Source organism: Monodelphis domestica, chromosome 5 (assembly GCF_027887165.1).
Source record: "Monodelphis domestica isolate mMonDom1 chromosome 5, mMonDom1.pri, whole genome shotgun sequence".
NCBI classification, from domain to species: domain Eukaryota; kingdom Metazoa; phylum Chordata; class Mammalia; order Didelphimorphia; family Didelphidae; genus Monodelphis; species Monodelphis domestica.
The window spans coordinates 40,345,601-40,359,989 of NC_077231.1; the positions used below are offsets into that span (position 1 = coordinate 40,345,601).

Below are 14,389 nucleotides of genomic sequence, written 5' to 3' on the forward strand. Positions count from 1 at the left end.
TACCTTGGCTCTTGTCTACCTTCATTCACTACCAGGTGCCCGCTGTTGGGCATTGTGCCATATCCATAACTCGAAGGTTTACAGATAGAGCCTCTTCTCTGTTTTTGGCTTGCTGTTGCCAACATTGGGAGATCAAAGGGAATGCATATGTAGCAGAAAGGGACACAACGATAGCAGTTGAAGACAGATGTGGAATGAGGACCAAGAAGAGGAAGTATAGATGACTTGTCTTAGGCTTGGGGAGGCTCATTAAATGCAATTATATGGGATGTTCATGATGCTTCCATAATTTCCCTTCTCCCTTTGGCTATGATCTTAAAGAAAAATATGTTTATTTTTTCTTTCTTTTAAAATTCTGACAGATTTGATCCCACTAAGGTCACAGTTTGTTGTCTTATTCACTCAAAACCCTCCAAACTCCCAGATTCTAGGTATTCTGCCATTTAGGTGTTTGCTCTTGACAAAAGATTACTTGGCCAAAGTATTACATGGCTTCGGGGAGTAGCTTGTGATAAGTAAATGAAGAGTTAAAAACTCATTCTCTTTTATGCCAAAGATTGCCTTGTCCCATTAAGGGGACAAGATGGTGGTAGTGTAAAGAACACCGAATTTGGCTTTGAATCTTGCCTCTGTCCCTTGTCTTTGTTATCCCTCAGCTTCAGTTTTGTCAGGAGGATGACATTGGACTCTATGGCCTTGAAGGTTATGTCTCCAGCTCTAAATCTCTGACCTGTGATCCTATAAGGATCCCAGGCACGAGGAAGGGAAAGGAAGCGCTGAGATCCATGCCATGTATGGAATTCAGCTTTGAATTAATCTGCTAGCTATTGGGTTAATTTTAGTCAAATAGCTGAATGGTTTTGCTCTCAGTCATATCATTTTGCTGATGTTCAGAGGGATGGATTTTCCTCCAATGTCCTTTTGGCGGTGGATAACCCATCTGGGATGAAGATGCTTCTCTCTGTGTGTGTTTACAGTAGCACATTTCACAGGCACTTTTAACATTTCTTTCAGATAAAGGACTAGTGACCAGTCTCCTGCCATCTCAGGTAAACCATTCTCCAGTTATAAACCACCTTCTTTTGGGAAAGAAACTCAAAACAACGAACAGGGCATCCAAAAATGCGGTCATCCACATTCCTGGTCACGCGGGGAGCAAACTATCTCCGGTTCCCCATGAAGACCTCAAGACCAAGCTCAACTCTCCTTGGCGTACCCACATCCGTGTTCATAGAAAGAACATAGCCAAGACCAAGAGCCAGCTGGGCTGTGGGGACACCATCGGGCTGATTGAAGAGCAGAATGAGGGCTGTAAGCCCACTAGCTTGGGAGCGGCAGAGGGTCTGCCCCCCAACAGCGCAGGGAAAGCTGGAAGAGATGGCGGCAGCTCTGACGACAGCACGACTAGGACAATTGATGGACAGTCACCAGAGCCTGTGTTTAGAGACTCCAGTGCAAACATGGATGAAGTCCAGCTGAAGTTAGAAGCCCTGGAACTTAGTGAAAGGAGTGCTGCTGAAACTGAGCCCAGGGCTAAGCAGGCTGGCCACCCACATGGGCCTGAGCCCCCCATCCCAGGCAAGCCTCCCCAAACCAGCTCTTCCAAAGCACGTGGCTTTAGCCCCTTTCCCAATGTCAAGCCCCTTCGGAAATCAACCGCAGCCAGGAATTTGGGATTATATGGCCCCACAGAAAGAACCCCAACGGTCCACTTCCCCCAGATGAGTAGAAGCTTCAACAAATCTTCCAGTGCTAATAGCGGTACTAAGAAGCGATGACATCCTATTAGTGCTATATAGTCCAGGTCTGTCTTTTTTTTTTTTATCCCGCTGTGAGTGTTTGGTCTCACGTCTCCAGAACAATTTTTATTTTCCAGATGATTGAAAAACAAAGGAATGGGCAAAGAAGGGTGCAAAAACCAGCATTCTGAGAATCATGGTTCTCACCACAGCAGCTAGAGAGGGGAGTCACAGGGTGGGCTAGGGAATGGCCCCATCCACCCTGGTGGGCACAAAGGGCATAGAGAAGATTCTGTGGAAGTAGCAAATTGTGTGGTTTTGATGTGAAGTCTGTCTCTACTTTTTCAGATGTTTAGAAAGGTTTCTCTTTCTCCAGACTGTTAACTGTGTTCCTTTCTCCTGTGTTGTGGACCTCTCGGGTCCCAGTGACCACTTCCCAAAGCCCCAGTTTGTGGATTTTATCAGCATTCACACATAGGTACACACTTGTTTGCTATGACAAGAACTACGAAATAGAAGACTTCTCATCAGTTTCACCAGCTTCCGGATTTTCCCCATCGGGATGTGTGTGTGTGTGTGTGTGTGTGTGTGTGTGTGTGTACTTGTGTATGCAGGCATGTTTTTCCTATGGTGTTTTCTTTTAGCTATTGTCCAGTTTTCATTCTATCCTCATGCTAAAAGGAACTCTAGATAGCCTTTTTATTACTTGGTATTTTTGCCTACTGAATGCAAACGTTTCATTTGTGGAAACCCAATGTCTGGCTCAAGATTAGACTCTTAAGTTCTGATGTACAGAACATAGTTGGGTCATGCCCTAATAGCAGTTGGCATGTATGCTTGCTTTCTTCTAACTGAACAGTTCCCAAGTTTGCTAAATTGGAGTCACTATAAATTTCTTCCTTTTTTTCAAGTGTACTTCAGTTGTCAGTGGTATTCAGGACTCAATAGTTGGTGGGTTAGTTTAAGACCTTCTTAGTGTGCTGCAGAGTGCATGAATACCTCATTCAAGGAGTATTCATCCTAAAAAAACCAAACCCAAGACAAGTGAGGTGGCTCAGTGGTTTGAGAGTCAGATCTAGAGCCAGGAGGTACTGGGTTCAAATATCATCTCAGATGGCAACTCACTTAATCTCCATTGCCTAGCCCTTATGGTTCTTCTGCCTTGGAACCAATACACAATATTGATTCTAAGACAGAAGGTAAGGATCTATAAAAAATAACCACACAGGACAAACTTGTTGCTGTACAAATATATGAATCACTGAAACGTGGGCTCTCAGGGTGAGATCATTTTGTTACTGGAATACAGCCTTGTTTCAGAGGAGGGAGACTGTTTTTAATCTTTCCCTTGTTCATTCATCACTGGGGTCCTCTATAAGCAAGACAATTGTTATCTCCCCTTTACAGGTGGACATTGAGCCACTTGTACAGGAAGCAATATTCCAGTGACTCAAGGTAAACATTCCCTGTTGATCATATTGACTTAGACTTGTGTCCTTCAGTTGATAAGCAGGTGTACCGGCCGCAATAATGCCAACATTAACCCTGAAAAGCCATTGCCATGACTGTGTGACTCCATGACCTGTAGGGGAGGACTTTTCTGCCAAATTGGGACAGTATGCCGGGGAGCAATCTTAAAGTTTCTGAATCTTAAAAGAGAGAGCTCATTCTCTGTGCAGCTGTCTTCTGGCTGAACAGGAGGTCCATTTCTCCCATAAACCCTTAAAGGAAACAAATTGAATCTCTTCATCTTAGTCTGAAGAAAACAGGTGGAGCTGCCTTTGGGAAATGCAAGAGGCATGCATTTGATTTCATTTGTGTTGCTGATGCAGAAACAAAATGTTTATAATGATCTTTGGGGGATGAAAAGGATGTGATTTGTGTGGGGGTTAAGTGAAGATTAAAAATGATGCATACAGTGAAAGAAAAAGAACCCTGTCATTTTATCTTTTTTCTTCCCTTCCCCTAAGAACTAAAAATGGAAAAATATGACAAATAATTCATTATAGCTTTTATCTCAAGTTCCATGACATCAGAAGGCAACTTCTTGGGAAAAGCAGAGAGTGGAAGCCTATTTGGGATAATTTCCCCCATCCCTCCACCTCCACAAAGAGACCACTTTTCCCAAAGTGAGACTTTGGAATTTTTCTTCCACCAGTTAGATTTTAAGGATAAGAATAGAACCACCTAAAGTCTTTATCATCCTCCAGTCTCTCCCCACTCACCTAAGTGAGTCATAACCCTTGCTTACTCACCGTACCTTTAAGTATCTCTGGATTCATTTAAAAAATGTGTCTTTCAATATTTCCTTCTTTGGGGCAAATTCATTACAAGACATAGAACAGAGATTTTTAACCTGGGGACTGTGAACTTTTTCAAATTTTGGGATAACTATTTCAATGTAGTTGGTTTACTTTGTATTTATTTTGTGCTTTAAAAATATGATTCTGAGAAGGGGTCCATAGGTTTCATGAGACTGTTGAAGGGTCCATGACACAAAGAAAGGTAAGAACTGGCACAGAGGAAGGAAGGCAGAAGAGAGGTAGATTGGAGCTGGTCTACTGAAATCTGAATTGTTATTGTTCAGTCATGTCCAACTCTCCATGATCTTGTTTGGGGATTTCTTGGCAAAGATAGTGAAGGGATTCGCCATTTTCTTCTCCGTCCTATTTTACAGATGAGGAAACTGAGGCAAACAGTATTAAGTAACTTGCCTGGGGTCATGCAACTAATAAGTGTCCAACACCAGCTTTGAACTCAGGTCTTCCTGAATCCAGAACTAGCACTCTATCTACTATGCCACCCATCTGCCCACTGAATTCTAGTCTCTATTCTTTGTCCCCCTAAAAACTTCCTCTGATTGTTTCCCTAGGGTTAGTTTGCCTATTTCTGAAGAAGGAAACTCAACATTTTATGATTTCAATGAATCAAGATGACCCCGAAAACAAACAAACAAACAAACCCTTTAGGGCTAAATATTGAAAAAAATTTTCAGACTTGACAAGGCTACTTCTTCTTCCTCCTTTTTGGGGTTAAGTGACTTGACAAGGGTCACACAACTAGGAATGACATTCTTTTAAAAATTATTTTCTTCATCAATTACATGAAAAAAATCATTTTTTAAACTTTCATTTCAAAAAGAGTGAGTCAAATTTTCACCCTCCTCATTCCCTGAGATGGCAAGCTGACATAGATTTTACATGTGGTAGTATAAAACATTTTCCCATATTGGTCATTTTGTGAAAGAGAACATGAACAAACAAAAGAAAAGTGAAGAAATAAAGTGAAATTTGGTGTCTTGGTCTGCATTCAGATTCTATCAGTTCATCTCTGGAGGCAGGTGGTGTTTTTCATCACGAGTCCTCGAGGATTGTCTTGGATTTGCTAAGAATAACCAAGTCATTCATAAATGTCCACCATCTAATATTATTGTTACTGTGTACAATGTTCTCCTGGTTCTGCTCACTTCATTTTGCACCAGTTCATGTAGGTCTTTCCAGGTTTTTCTGAAATTACCTCTCTTATCATTTCTTAGAGCATAGCAGTTTTCTATTACTACCATATACCATGACTTGTTCAGCCATTCCCCTATTGATGGACATCTCTTTAATTTCCAATTCTTTGCCAGTACAAAGAGGAGCTACTATGAATATTTTGGTACAACTAGGTCCTCCCCTCTTCCCATTTTAAAAATCTCTTTGGGATTCAGAACTAGTAATGGGATTACTGAATCAAATGGTATACACAGTTTTGTAGCCCTTTGAGCATAGTTTCAAATTGCCTCCAGACTGGTTGGATCAATTCACAACTCCACCAACTATGCATTAGTGTCCCAATTTTGCCACATCTCCTCCAACATTTATCACTTTGATTTACTGTCCTGCTGGCCATTCTTATAGGTGGTACCTCAGAGTTGTTTTAATTTGCATTTCTCTAATCCAGAGTGATTTGGAAAATTTTTTTCATATGATTATTGATAGCTTTTATTTCTTCATCTGAAAACTGCTTGTTTGTATCTTGTGATCATTTGTCAACTGGGGAATGGTTTGTAATCTCATAAATTTGACTTAGTTCACTACAGATTTAAGAAATTAGACCTTTATCAGAGAAATCTATTATAAATGTTTTCACAGTTTGCTGTTTACCTTCCAGTCTTGATTCCATTGGTTTTGCTTGTACAAACATTTTTAATTTAATATAATCAAAATTATTTATTTTACATCTTCTAAAATATTCTCTATCTTTTGTTTGGCCATAAAATTTTCCCTTTTTCATAGATCTGACATAAACTATTTTACATTCCCCTAATTTACTTCACCATTTATGTCTAAAGCGTATATCCATTTTGAACTTATCTTAATACAGTTATAGGGTATGAGATATGGGTCTATACCTAGCTTCTCCCATACTGTTTTCCATTTCCCCCAACATAACAGATTCTTCTTAAAGAAAACTTTCATACCAGCCAAATCTCATCTAATTCAATGGTCATTAAGGATATGGAAAGCACTGGAAAGATTGGCCTAAAGCATTCTGTATTCTAGGTAATTACAGCTATGAATCTATGAGATGAAGCCCTTTTTCCTGCTTTATAGAATAAAACATATCTATGTGGAAAGAGTTAATCTTAGTCCCCTTCACCTTTTTATACATTGAGATTGGTATGCAGGCAGCTGAAGTAATTAAAGATTTCTTTATTTCCAGTTTTATTGATATTGTATTCTCTCTTTTTTAAGATTGTAAAATTTTATTTTTTCTTCAATTCATGAAAAAGCAATTTTTATCCTCATTTTTTAAAAAGTCTGAGCCAAAATTCTTACCCTCTCTCCCTTCTTTCTTCTCCTACCCCCTCCCTGAGATGGTAAGCAATCTGTTAGAGATTTTACATATATCATATATAGAAATACTGTGTTCTCAAGCAATGCCCTTGGGAGTTGATTCATTTAGATGTTTCTGCAACTCCTTCCTCCTCTTCTATCAGTCTTCAAAATACCTGAACCGAATTGTGCATGTTCATGACTTTCTATCCCGACTTTCATGTCCTTTTATGGAAAGCTATATAGCTCACAAAAGTACGGGCAAGTTACTTCTCATCATGGCATAGAGATGTATTGATGTCTTTTCATAACTGCACACAGACATAGAGAAGCTCATGCCCCTTCCACTCATCCACCCAGAAGAGGCTCAATAAAAACACGGACAAATACAAGGTTCTCGTTTGCCCATTGTTTTGCCAAAGGATGGATTCTGATTTTCAGCATTAAGTACTTTTTAACTTGGGGAGCAGAGTTGGGAGGTGATCTTTAAGGAACAGATTTTGCCTTGACCCCCAATTAAGATGGTGATAGAAATATCTCAAGAAGTAAGACTACTGAATGCAATTTAGAGTTGTGGGACCCAGAGGAGCTCAGGAGATAGATGCTACATAATTGGAATTTTCCTTCTGGGTTGTGTGTGTGTGTGTGTGCGTGTGATTGAGAAGCTCCTTTTGAAAGCATATTATATTGGATGCCTTCTGCATGGTAAGTAGTCCAGATGAAAATTGGAATTGGTAGGTTGGTGAATGGGAAGGATGGAGGAGAGCATTTATGAGCATAAAGGATACATTGAATATCACTTTAAAAATGATCTGATGTTTTCATAGTGTAAAACCCACCTATTTGAAGTCTGTACTTTTTACTGTGCATCTCACTAGGATATTTTGTGATTGATATTTTTTTTTGTCTTTTGTCAGACCTTTGTGGAAAAACCAAAACACAACTTTTTCCTGTTTAAATACTTAAAAATAATTATGATTAATAAAACTGTGAATTTTTGATTGAACTGAGTGGTGGTACATTACCTACTTCTATTTCTTTTTTATTTTTAAAACCCTTAACTTCTGTCTTAGAATCAATACTAGGTATTGGTTCCAAGGAAGAAGAGTGGTAAGGAGTAAGAAAGTGGGGGTTAAGTGACTTGTCCAAGGTCACATAGCTATTAAGTTACTGTGGGCATTATTTGAACCCAGAACCTCCCATCTTTGGACCTAACTTTCAATCCCCTGAGCCACCTAGTTCTTCTACTTCCTTTCTAAAAAGTGAAAAGGTAAAAACTTGACCTAGCATACTGATGTCTTCTCTAGAGGTCTCCATCAATCTTTTTAAAATTAAAAAAAAATGTTCCCCAAAGTGAAGTCAATTTAACCATTATATAGGCAGCTGCAGTGTCAAAGAATGGTGTAGGGATGTGGATAAGAAGCACGGGTGATCTCCCCTAGTTTCAGAATAGAGGAATCTCTCTTGCCCAAATGCTTAAGAGTTAGGTGAGATGACCTACCTGTACACTGAATCTACTTACTTCCTTTGATATATAATAATTCCAAGAAAGTGGGACCCCAACGCAGAAGATAACCAATTCCAATAAAAACATGGTCATATGCATTCCCAATAAACAGGGAACAGAGGAAACCAGCAGATAATCTGGTACTCCCTGATAACAGTTGCCTCAAATATCAGGATCCTTTGTACCCATATTAGTTCATCATGCAAGTGCCTAGAATGACTCAGTTCTGTGCTTCATTGGACCCTTTGTTAATTAATGTATAAGACACTGAAACAAGAGCTGGGGGAAGTGGCCAGACTCCCTCCTTGTTCTAGAGGACTTTAGAGTCAGTTCTCAAGGACCGAGAATGGTTTGTGTGTTGGACTACTTGAAAAGCCAAAAGACAGCTTCCTCAGGGCACTTTCTCCTTCCATGTTCTCGGGGCCACTATTCTTACTCGTCAAGTCCTTTTGCTTTATAAGGTGGTGCTCTACTATGGTTAGCGTTATTCATTAGCAATAATTTGTTTCTTTGCTGATCATAAGTTTTGGGTGATGAAGAAAGAAAATCTGAGGAGCCATTAACCTTATAAATTTAGTTAACAACACTCTCTTGGTTTTAGCCAATGGCAACATTTTGTGTTCCAAGATCCTTGTGAAAATTTTGTAAAACTTCAGTGGCCACTGGAAATGGCATCATTTGATGCTATGGTGACTCCTCTTCTTTTTGTGAATGCCCAGATCATTCAGGGCACCATTCATCTTGGGCAGTATCTACACCTATGCTCCCAACGGTGCACATACACCTTACAATATTTCCCCATTTCCAACTTCCCAGTACTGCTAAGTGCTACTCATTACTCATTTATAATGTGAATCCTCTGTAACTCGCTGGCCTTGTAACATTTCTCCTAAAGCATCCCCACCGAAATGATGAGCAGTGATAATTGGGATATGCCTATATTTCTTCAATTTTGACGACTCCTCTCTTACTGCAACAGAGAGAGTTGCCTGTTTTAATACTGCCTTTCCCACTAAAAAGAAAAAAAATCCTTGTGGGGAAATAGTAAGAGACTTCCATTATCCTGGCTGAAATTATACACCAAGATGAAAGGACCAATCACCAAACATTATCTATGGGATGGAGTTAAGTATCTGCGAAAATTGTTTGTAGGAAAATTCACTTGCAGGGCAGATAGGTAGTACAGCAGATAGAACTCCAGTCAAAAGGAACTGGGTTCAAATTTGTTTTCAGACACTTCCAATCTGCATGACTCTGGGCAAGTCACTTAACTCCCTTTGTCTAGTTCTTACGGCTCTTAGAATAGATACTAAGATAGAAAGTAAGGGGGGGTTAAAAAAAAATTCACTTGCTAGTCTTCTCCAAGAGGGAGAGGTTTCTCATTCCTTTTATGGCTTTCACCCTTGTGGAGCTGTTCAGCAAGTTCCCTCCTTCCACCAGACATGACCCACTCTCTAGTCGCTGCCCTTAGTTTTCCGTCTACAAAGGGATATATCTGAGCATGTGTGAAGAAAACGAAGGAGTGGAAAGTTGGGAGCAGCATGACAGACTAGCCCCCACTTCAAACTGAAAGGAAACCCTGAACTCATGATCTACTCAACTTGGGAAAATGTATAGAAAAAAGCTAAAGGAAGACAATTCACTGTCATTTAGACCTCAGTCGGGGAAGAAAAAAATCCTTTCCTACCAACACATGTAGATCAAGAAGATCCTTGTCCTCTTGGTACAGACTGCCAGTTACCGTCCCCTTTCCTGCAAATCCCTACCCACCAATAATGAGTTGTAAACTGTAGAAGTGGTCATCCACACTTCTTTAGCTGAATTGGCATCAGCACTAGGTAGAACAAATGGAAGCATCATCAGAAAGATCGCTCAGATTTTGGATACTCAACATCTTCTCAGCTCACCCTGTGTGGGCGGATGGAGGGTGAAGCATTAAACTCCTCTCAAAGCCTTCCTAGTAACTCCATTTTCCATCAGCAGCTCCATTTGACTTCAGCTGACTTTTAACCCCTTCGCTCCCCACTTCCTTTTTTCCAACTCTTTTCTGTGTTGTCTTCCCCCATTAGAGCACCTGGACAGCAGGGACTCTCTCTTTCTTATTTGCATCCTCAGTGCTCAGCATAGTGGGTGCCTTTAATTCAGTGTTTATCGAGTTAGCATTTTAAAGAATAGGAGGATTTTGGATTTTATATGAAATTTTAAAATGAAATTTCATTTCATATACACTTTCTCAGACAGCAAGTAATGGTAGCCACTTCAACACATTGTGCCTTTTCTCCCAGATGGAAAGGGCACACTGCCTAGAGGCTCAGATGAGCCCTGAAGGTGAGGACCAGTGCAGTGCAGTGCACAGACACATCCATGGCGGCTTCCAGCCTCACTCTGTGTCTCTAGCTCCTCCGATCTCACAGTCTCTACAACATGGGTGTGTATTTCCCACCCATTGGACAGGCAAAAACCATTTTTAACATTCTTTAAAAATTTTTCCGAGTTTCAGATTCTCTCCCTCCCTGAGAGCAAACAAATTGATATAGATTACACACATGCAGCCGTCCCTTGGTCTGGAGATTCAGCTTTCAATGGTTTTATAACAGGCAAAAGGAGTGAGGCAGAACGGCCACAACTCTTCAGACCTCCTGTCTGCAGTCTTCATTCAGTCTCTCTCTGGATTTTCCCAACCACTGAATTCCAGGGCAATTCATTAACTCATCAACTTGCAGGACCAATTTTCCTACAGGGGTGGCTTCAGAACACCAGTTTTTGCACCTTTTAGACCCTCGCATAGCCAGGCACTGAGAAGTCTCTTCTAGAAGCAGTTCTCCTCCAGTGCTCTGCCCCAGGCGTTCAAAGCAAGCATCACTTCTGTGATTTGCTAGACCATATTGTTCTTGATATGTGAAACACTGGAATGAGTGACCAGGGAAGTGGATGCAGTCTTTCCTTCTCTGGAGGACCTTAATGGCAGTTCACGTGAACAGGAGCATGTGGGTACCACCCTTCTTGGAAAGCCAGGAAGACAGCGTCCTCCCTCAGGGAGCCCAAAACATCTCAGCATCGCCTGATGGTTGTGTTAGGGGGAAAGCTGTTGGATAGAGCTGGGGGCAGCTGGGTGGTACAGTGGATAGAGTGCTGGGTCTGGGGTTCCGAAGGCTCATTTTATGAATTCAAATCTGGCCTCAGATACTTCCTAGCTGTGTGACTGTGAGCAAGTCACTTAATCCTACTTGCCTCAGTTTCCTCATCTGTAAAATAAGCTGGAGAAGAAAATGACAAGCCACTCTGGTATCTTTGCCAAGAAAACCCCTATAAAAGGTCATGAAGAGTTGGACCCAACTGGAAATGGTTAAACAACAAAAATGCAAAGGTAAGTTACATAGTAAAGTGCAAGTGTGCATAGAATACCCATGTTTAAGGTGTCCCAAAAGTCTTGGTACAGTCTTAAACTTTGAAAGTTATATATATATATAATAACTGTAGATCATTTAAGTAATTACTAACATATGGTGCTTTAAAGTTTGCAAAGCATCCTATATACATTATCTCCCTTAATCTTCACAATAAGTCTATACAGTTGGAATGACAGTTATTAACCTTATTTTTCAGAGGAGGAAACTGAGGTTTTGAGATATGTGCTTCAAACTCATACTTATCTCTCAGTCAAGCAGAATTCCATCCAGCCAGAGGAGGAAGTGCCTGGCCCCACAGAGGATGGAATAGGGATAGCTGCTACAGATGGGGAAAGGAAGTTTGTGGTGGCTTTTGGAAGTTTGAGCCCCGTGGCTTATATCCTCGGCAACAGCCTCTTCAGATCTCCTTGACTGCCTAGATTAAATGCTCTTTTTGGATTCAAGGTCATAATTTAGAAGAGGAATTGCCTAAATTATCCTGCCCATATTATTAGTAGTAATTGTTTAAAATTAAATTAAATTAATTAATAGTAATTGCTCTCCAAATAATGGCATTTGTGCTAATCTACCCATTCCACCGGAGAGGAAAACTTCCTGCAGAAAATGGAACTCCTCACGGGGTCTATTGATTTTCTTCACAACCAGCAGAGGTCTCAAGAGAGCCAAAGAGGAGACTGCTTGGTCTCAAGTTGGGTCTTCATTAGCCACTGAGCAATGCTGAGAATGGCAGGCTACAACCAGCCAGTGGCAAAGGTGGAGTGGCAGTTCCCAGATGGTTTGTGGGAGCTGCAACACCATCATATGGAAATAGTAGTCCTCAGAGGAGGAGTTATTAGCTATTCCCTCTTCCTCTTGGCCCTCAATGGCTTGTCAGTTTTCTTTTTATGGGGAAAAGGTTCCAACTCTGATTCTTGGTCAGAGAAGCTGTTTCAGATTTCTGGTTCTAGGGCAGCAATTGACTGTATGGGATGGCCAATAGGACTAGAATGTTCCTCTTAAAAAATCTCCATTGAGAACGAAGAAATCTGTTATCTATAGAAACTAGAATTCCACCCCAAACTACTTTATTTGGGTTGAGATAATCATCATCTATGGAATCATGATTTTTGGAAATTGGGAGAAATCTCAGTCATGTAGTGATGGAAAATAAAGGAAGCAAGAAAATAAAGGATCATTAGGAATTAGAGTATCCCAAGTTCTTTGATCTTGACAAAGAACTTGACTAGGGAATGTCCTGAAGGCATATTCTTTGGAAGATCTCTTACTTCCAAAACAAAAGGACTTTTCTTCCATCTTTTTTTCCCTTTTTTTTAAAAACCCTCACCTTCCATCTTGGAATCAAGGCAGAAGAGTGGTAAGGACTAGGCAATGGGGGTTAAGTGACTTGCCCAGGGTCACACAGCTGGGAAGTGTCTGAGGCCAAATTTGAACCCAGGACTTCCCATCTCTAGGCCTGGCTCTTAATCCACTGAGCTACCCAGCTGCCCCCACTTTTCTTCCATCTTGACCCTTCCTGACTTCTCTGACCCATTCTCCCCTGGCAATCACCTTCTCCTGCCAGATACTCTCTCCTTTTGTGACAATGCTAATGCTTGCTTATGATTTTCTGTCTGTTGGATAGTGCTTTCTTATTCCACTTTTCTGGTTCTTCATCTATCGTAACTCCATTCCCCGCCTGTTTTATCCCCTCCAGGGCTCTGTCCTGGGTTCTCTCCCCACCCAGACAATCAGGGACCTCATCAATTCCCCTGGATTCAATTGTCTTCACTATGTAAGATGATGCCCAGATTTATATCTCTAGCCTTAGTCTCTCTTCTGAGTTTGCCTTCAATCACTAACTAGAAGTTGACGTCTTGTACACATCTCAAATTCAACATGTCTAAAGGCGAATTCATCACATTTTCCTCAAACTCTCCCCTCTTCTGAACTTCCTTTTTACTGTAAGGGACAGTTAGGTAATCCTGGACCTGAAATCAGAAATACCAGAGTTCAAATCCCGCCTCAGACACCAGTTGTGAGACCCTGGGCTTTATAAAGGATTTTATTATGGTGCCTGGCACATAGGAAAGGCTATATAAATATTAGTCTTCATGACCCTGTGGGGTTTTCTTGGCAAAGATATTGAAATGATTTGCCATTCCTTCTCCAGCTTATTTTACAGATGAGAAAACTGAAGTAGACAGGGTTAAGCATCTCGCCCAAGGTCAGTCACACAACTAGGAAGTACCTCAGGCTGGATTTGAACTCACGAGTCCTCCTGACTCGGTGGCCAGCACTCTATTCACTGTGCCACCTAGCTACTCCATATAAATATTAGCTATTATTCATTATGATTTCATTACCATTTTCTCAGTCACTCAGGTTTTCAGCCTTGGTGTCAGTATTCTTTTATCCACCCTACTTTTCCAATCTACTGATACATTTTTTCTACTTTTACAACATGGTTCTTTTTGCCTCCTTCCATCCTCCCAAATAGCTACTCACCCCAGCTTGGATCCTTGTCCTCTCTCTCCCCTGGACAATAGTCGTAGCCTCTTGACTAGTCTTGCTACTTCTCCTCCCTCTCAGTTACAGTTCATCTTTCACTCTGCTGTCAAGTTGGTTTTTCTAAAATAGACGTGACCATGTCACCTCTTCCTGTTCAAGTTGCTCCGATGCTCTATTGCCTACAGGAATAAATAGAGATTCCTTTGTCATTCAAAGCTATTCCAAACCTGGCCTCTTCCAACTTTCTAGTCTTCTCCCACCTTAGCCAACTGGCCACTCATCTAGTATTTATTAAGCCTCTACTATGTGCCAGGCACCGTGCTTAGCAACGGCCATGTTAAGAAAGGTAAAAGACATGCCCTTGTTCTCCAGGAGCTCCCTGTCTTCTCTACCCACTCTATCTACCTCTATTTAAGGTATCTATACTTC

The 14,389-nt window shown here is 40.9% G+C and overlaps 1 protein-coding gene across 4 annotated transcripts in view; it reads left to right on the forward strand.

Annotated features, from left to right (window-relative positions):
- Positions 1 to 7,562, forward strand: part of TBC1D30 (TBC1 domain family member 30) — a 144,894-nt gene extending 137,332 nt beyond the window's left edge. For all 4 annotated transcript variants that reach the window (XM_056800714.1, XM_056800713.1, XM_001381477.4 and 1 more), the window contains one exon: positions 1,015 to 7,562. In XM_056800714.1, coding sequence (XP_056656692.1) covers positions 1,015 to 1,778 — 764 coding nt within the window. In that variant the 3' untranslated portion in view covers positions 1,779 to 7,562. The remainder of the gene's footprint in view (positions 1 to 1,014) is intronic.
- Positions 7,563 to 14,389: the final 6,827 nt, after the last annotated feature.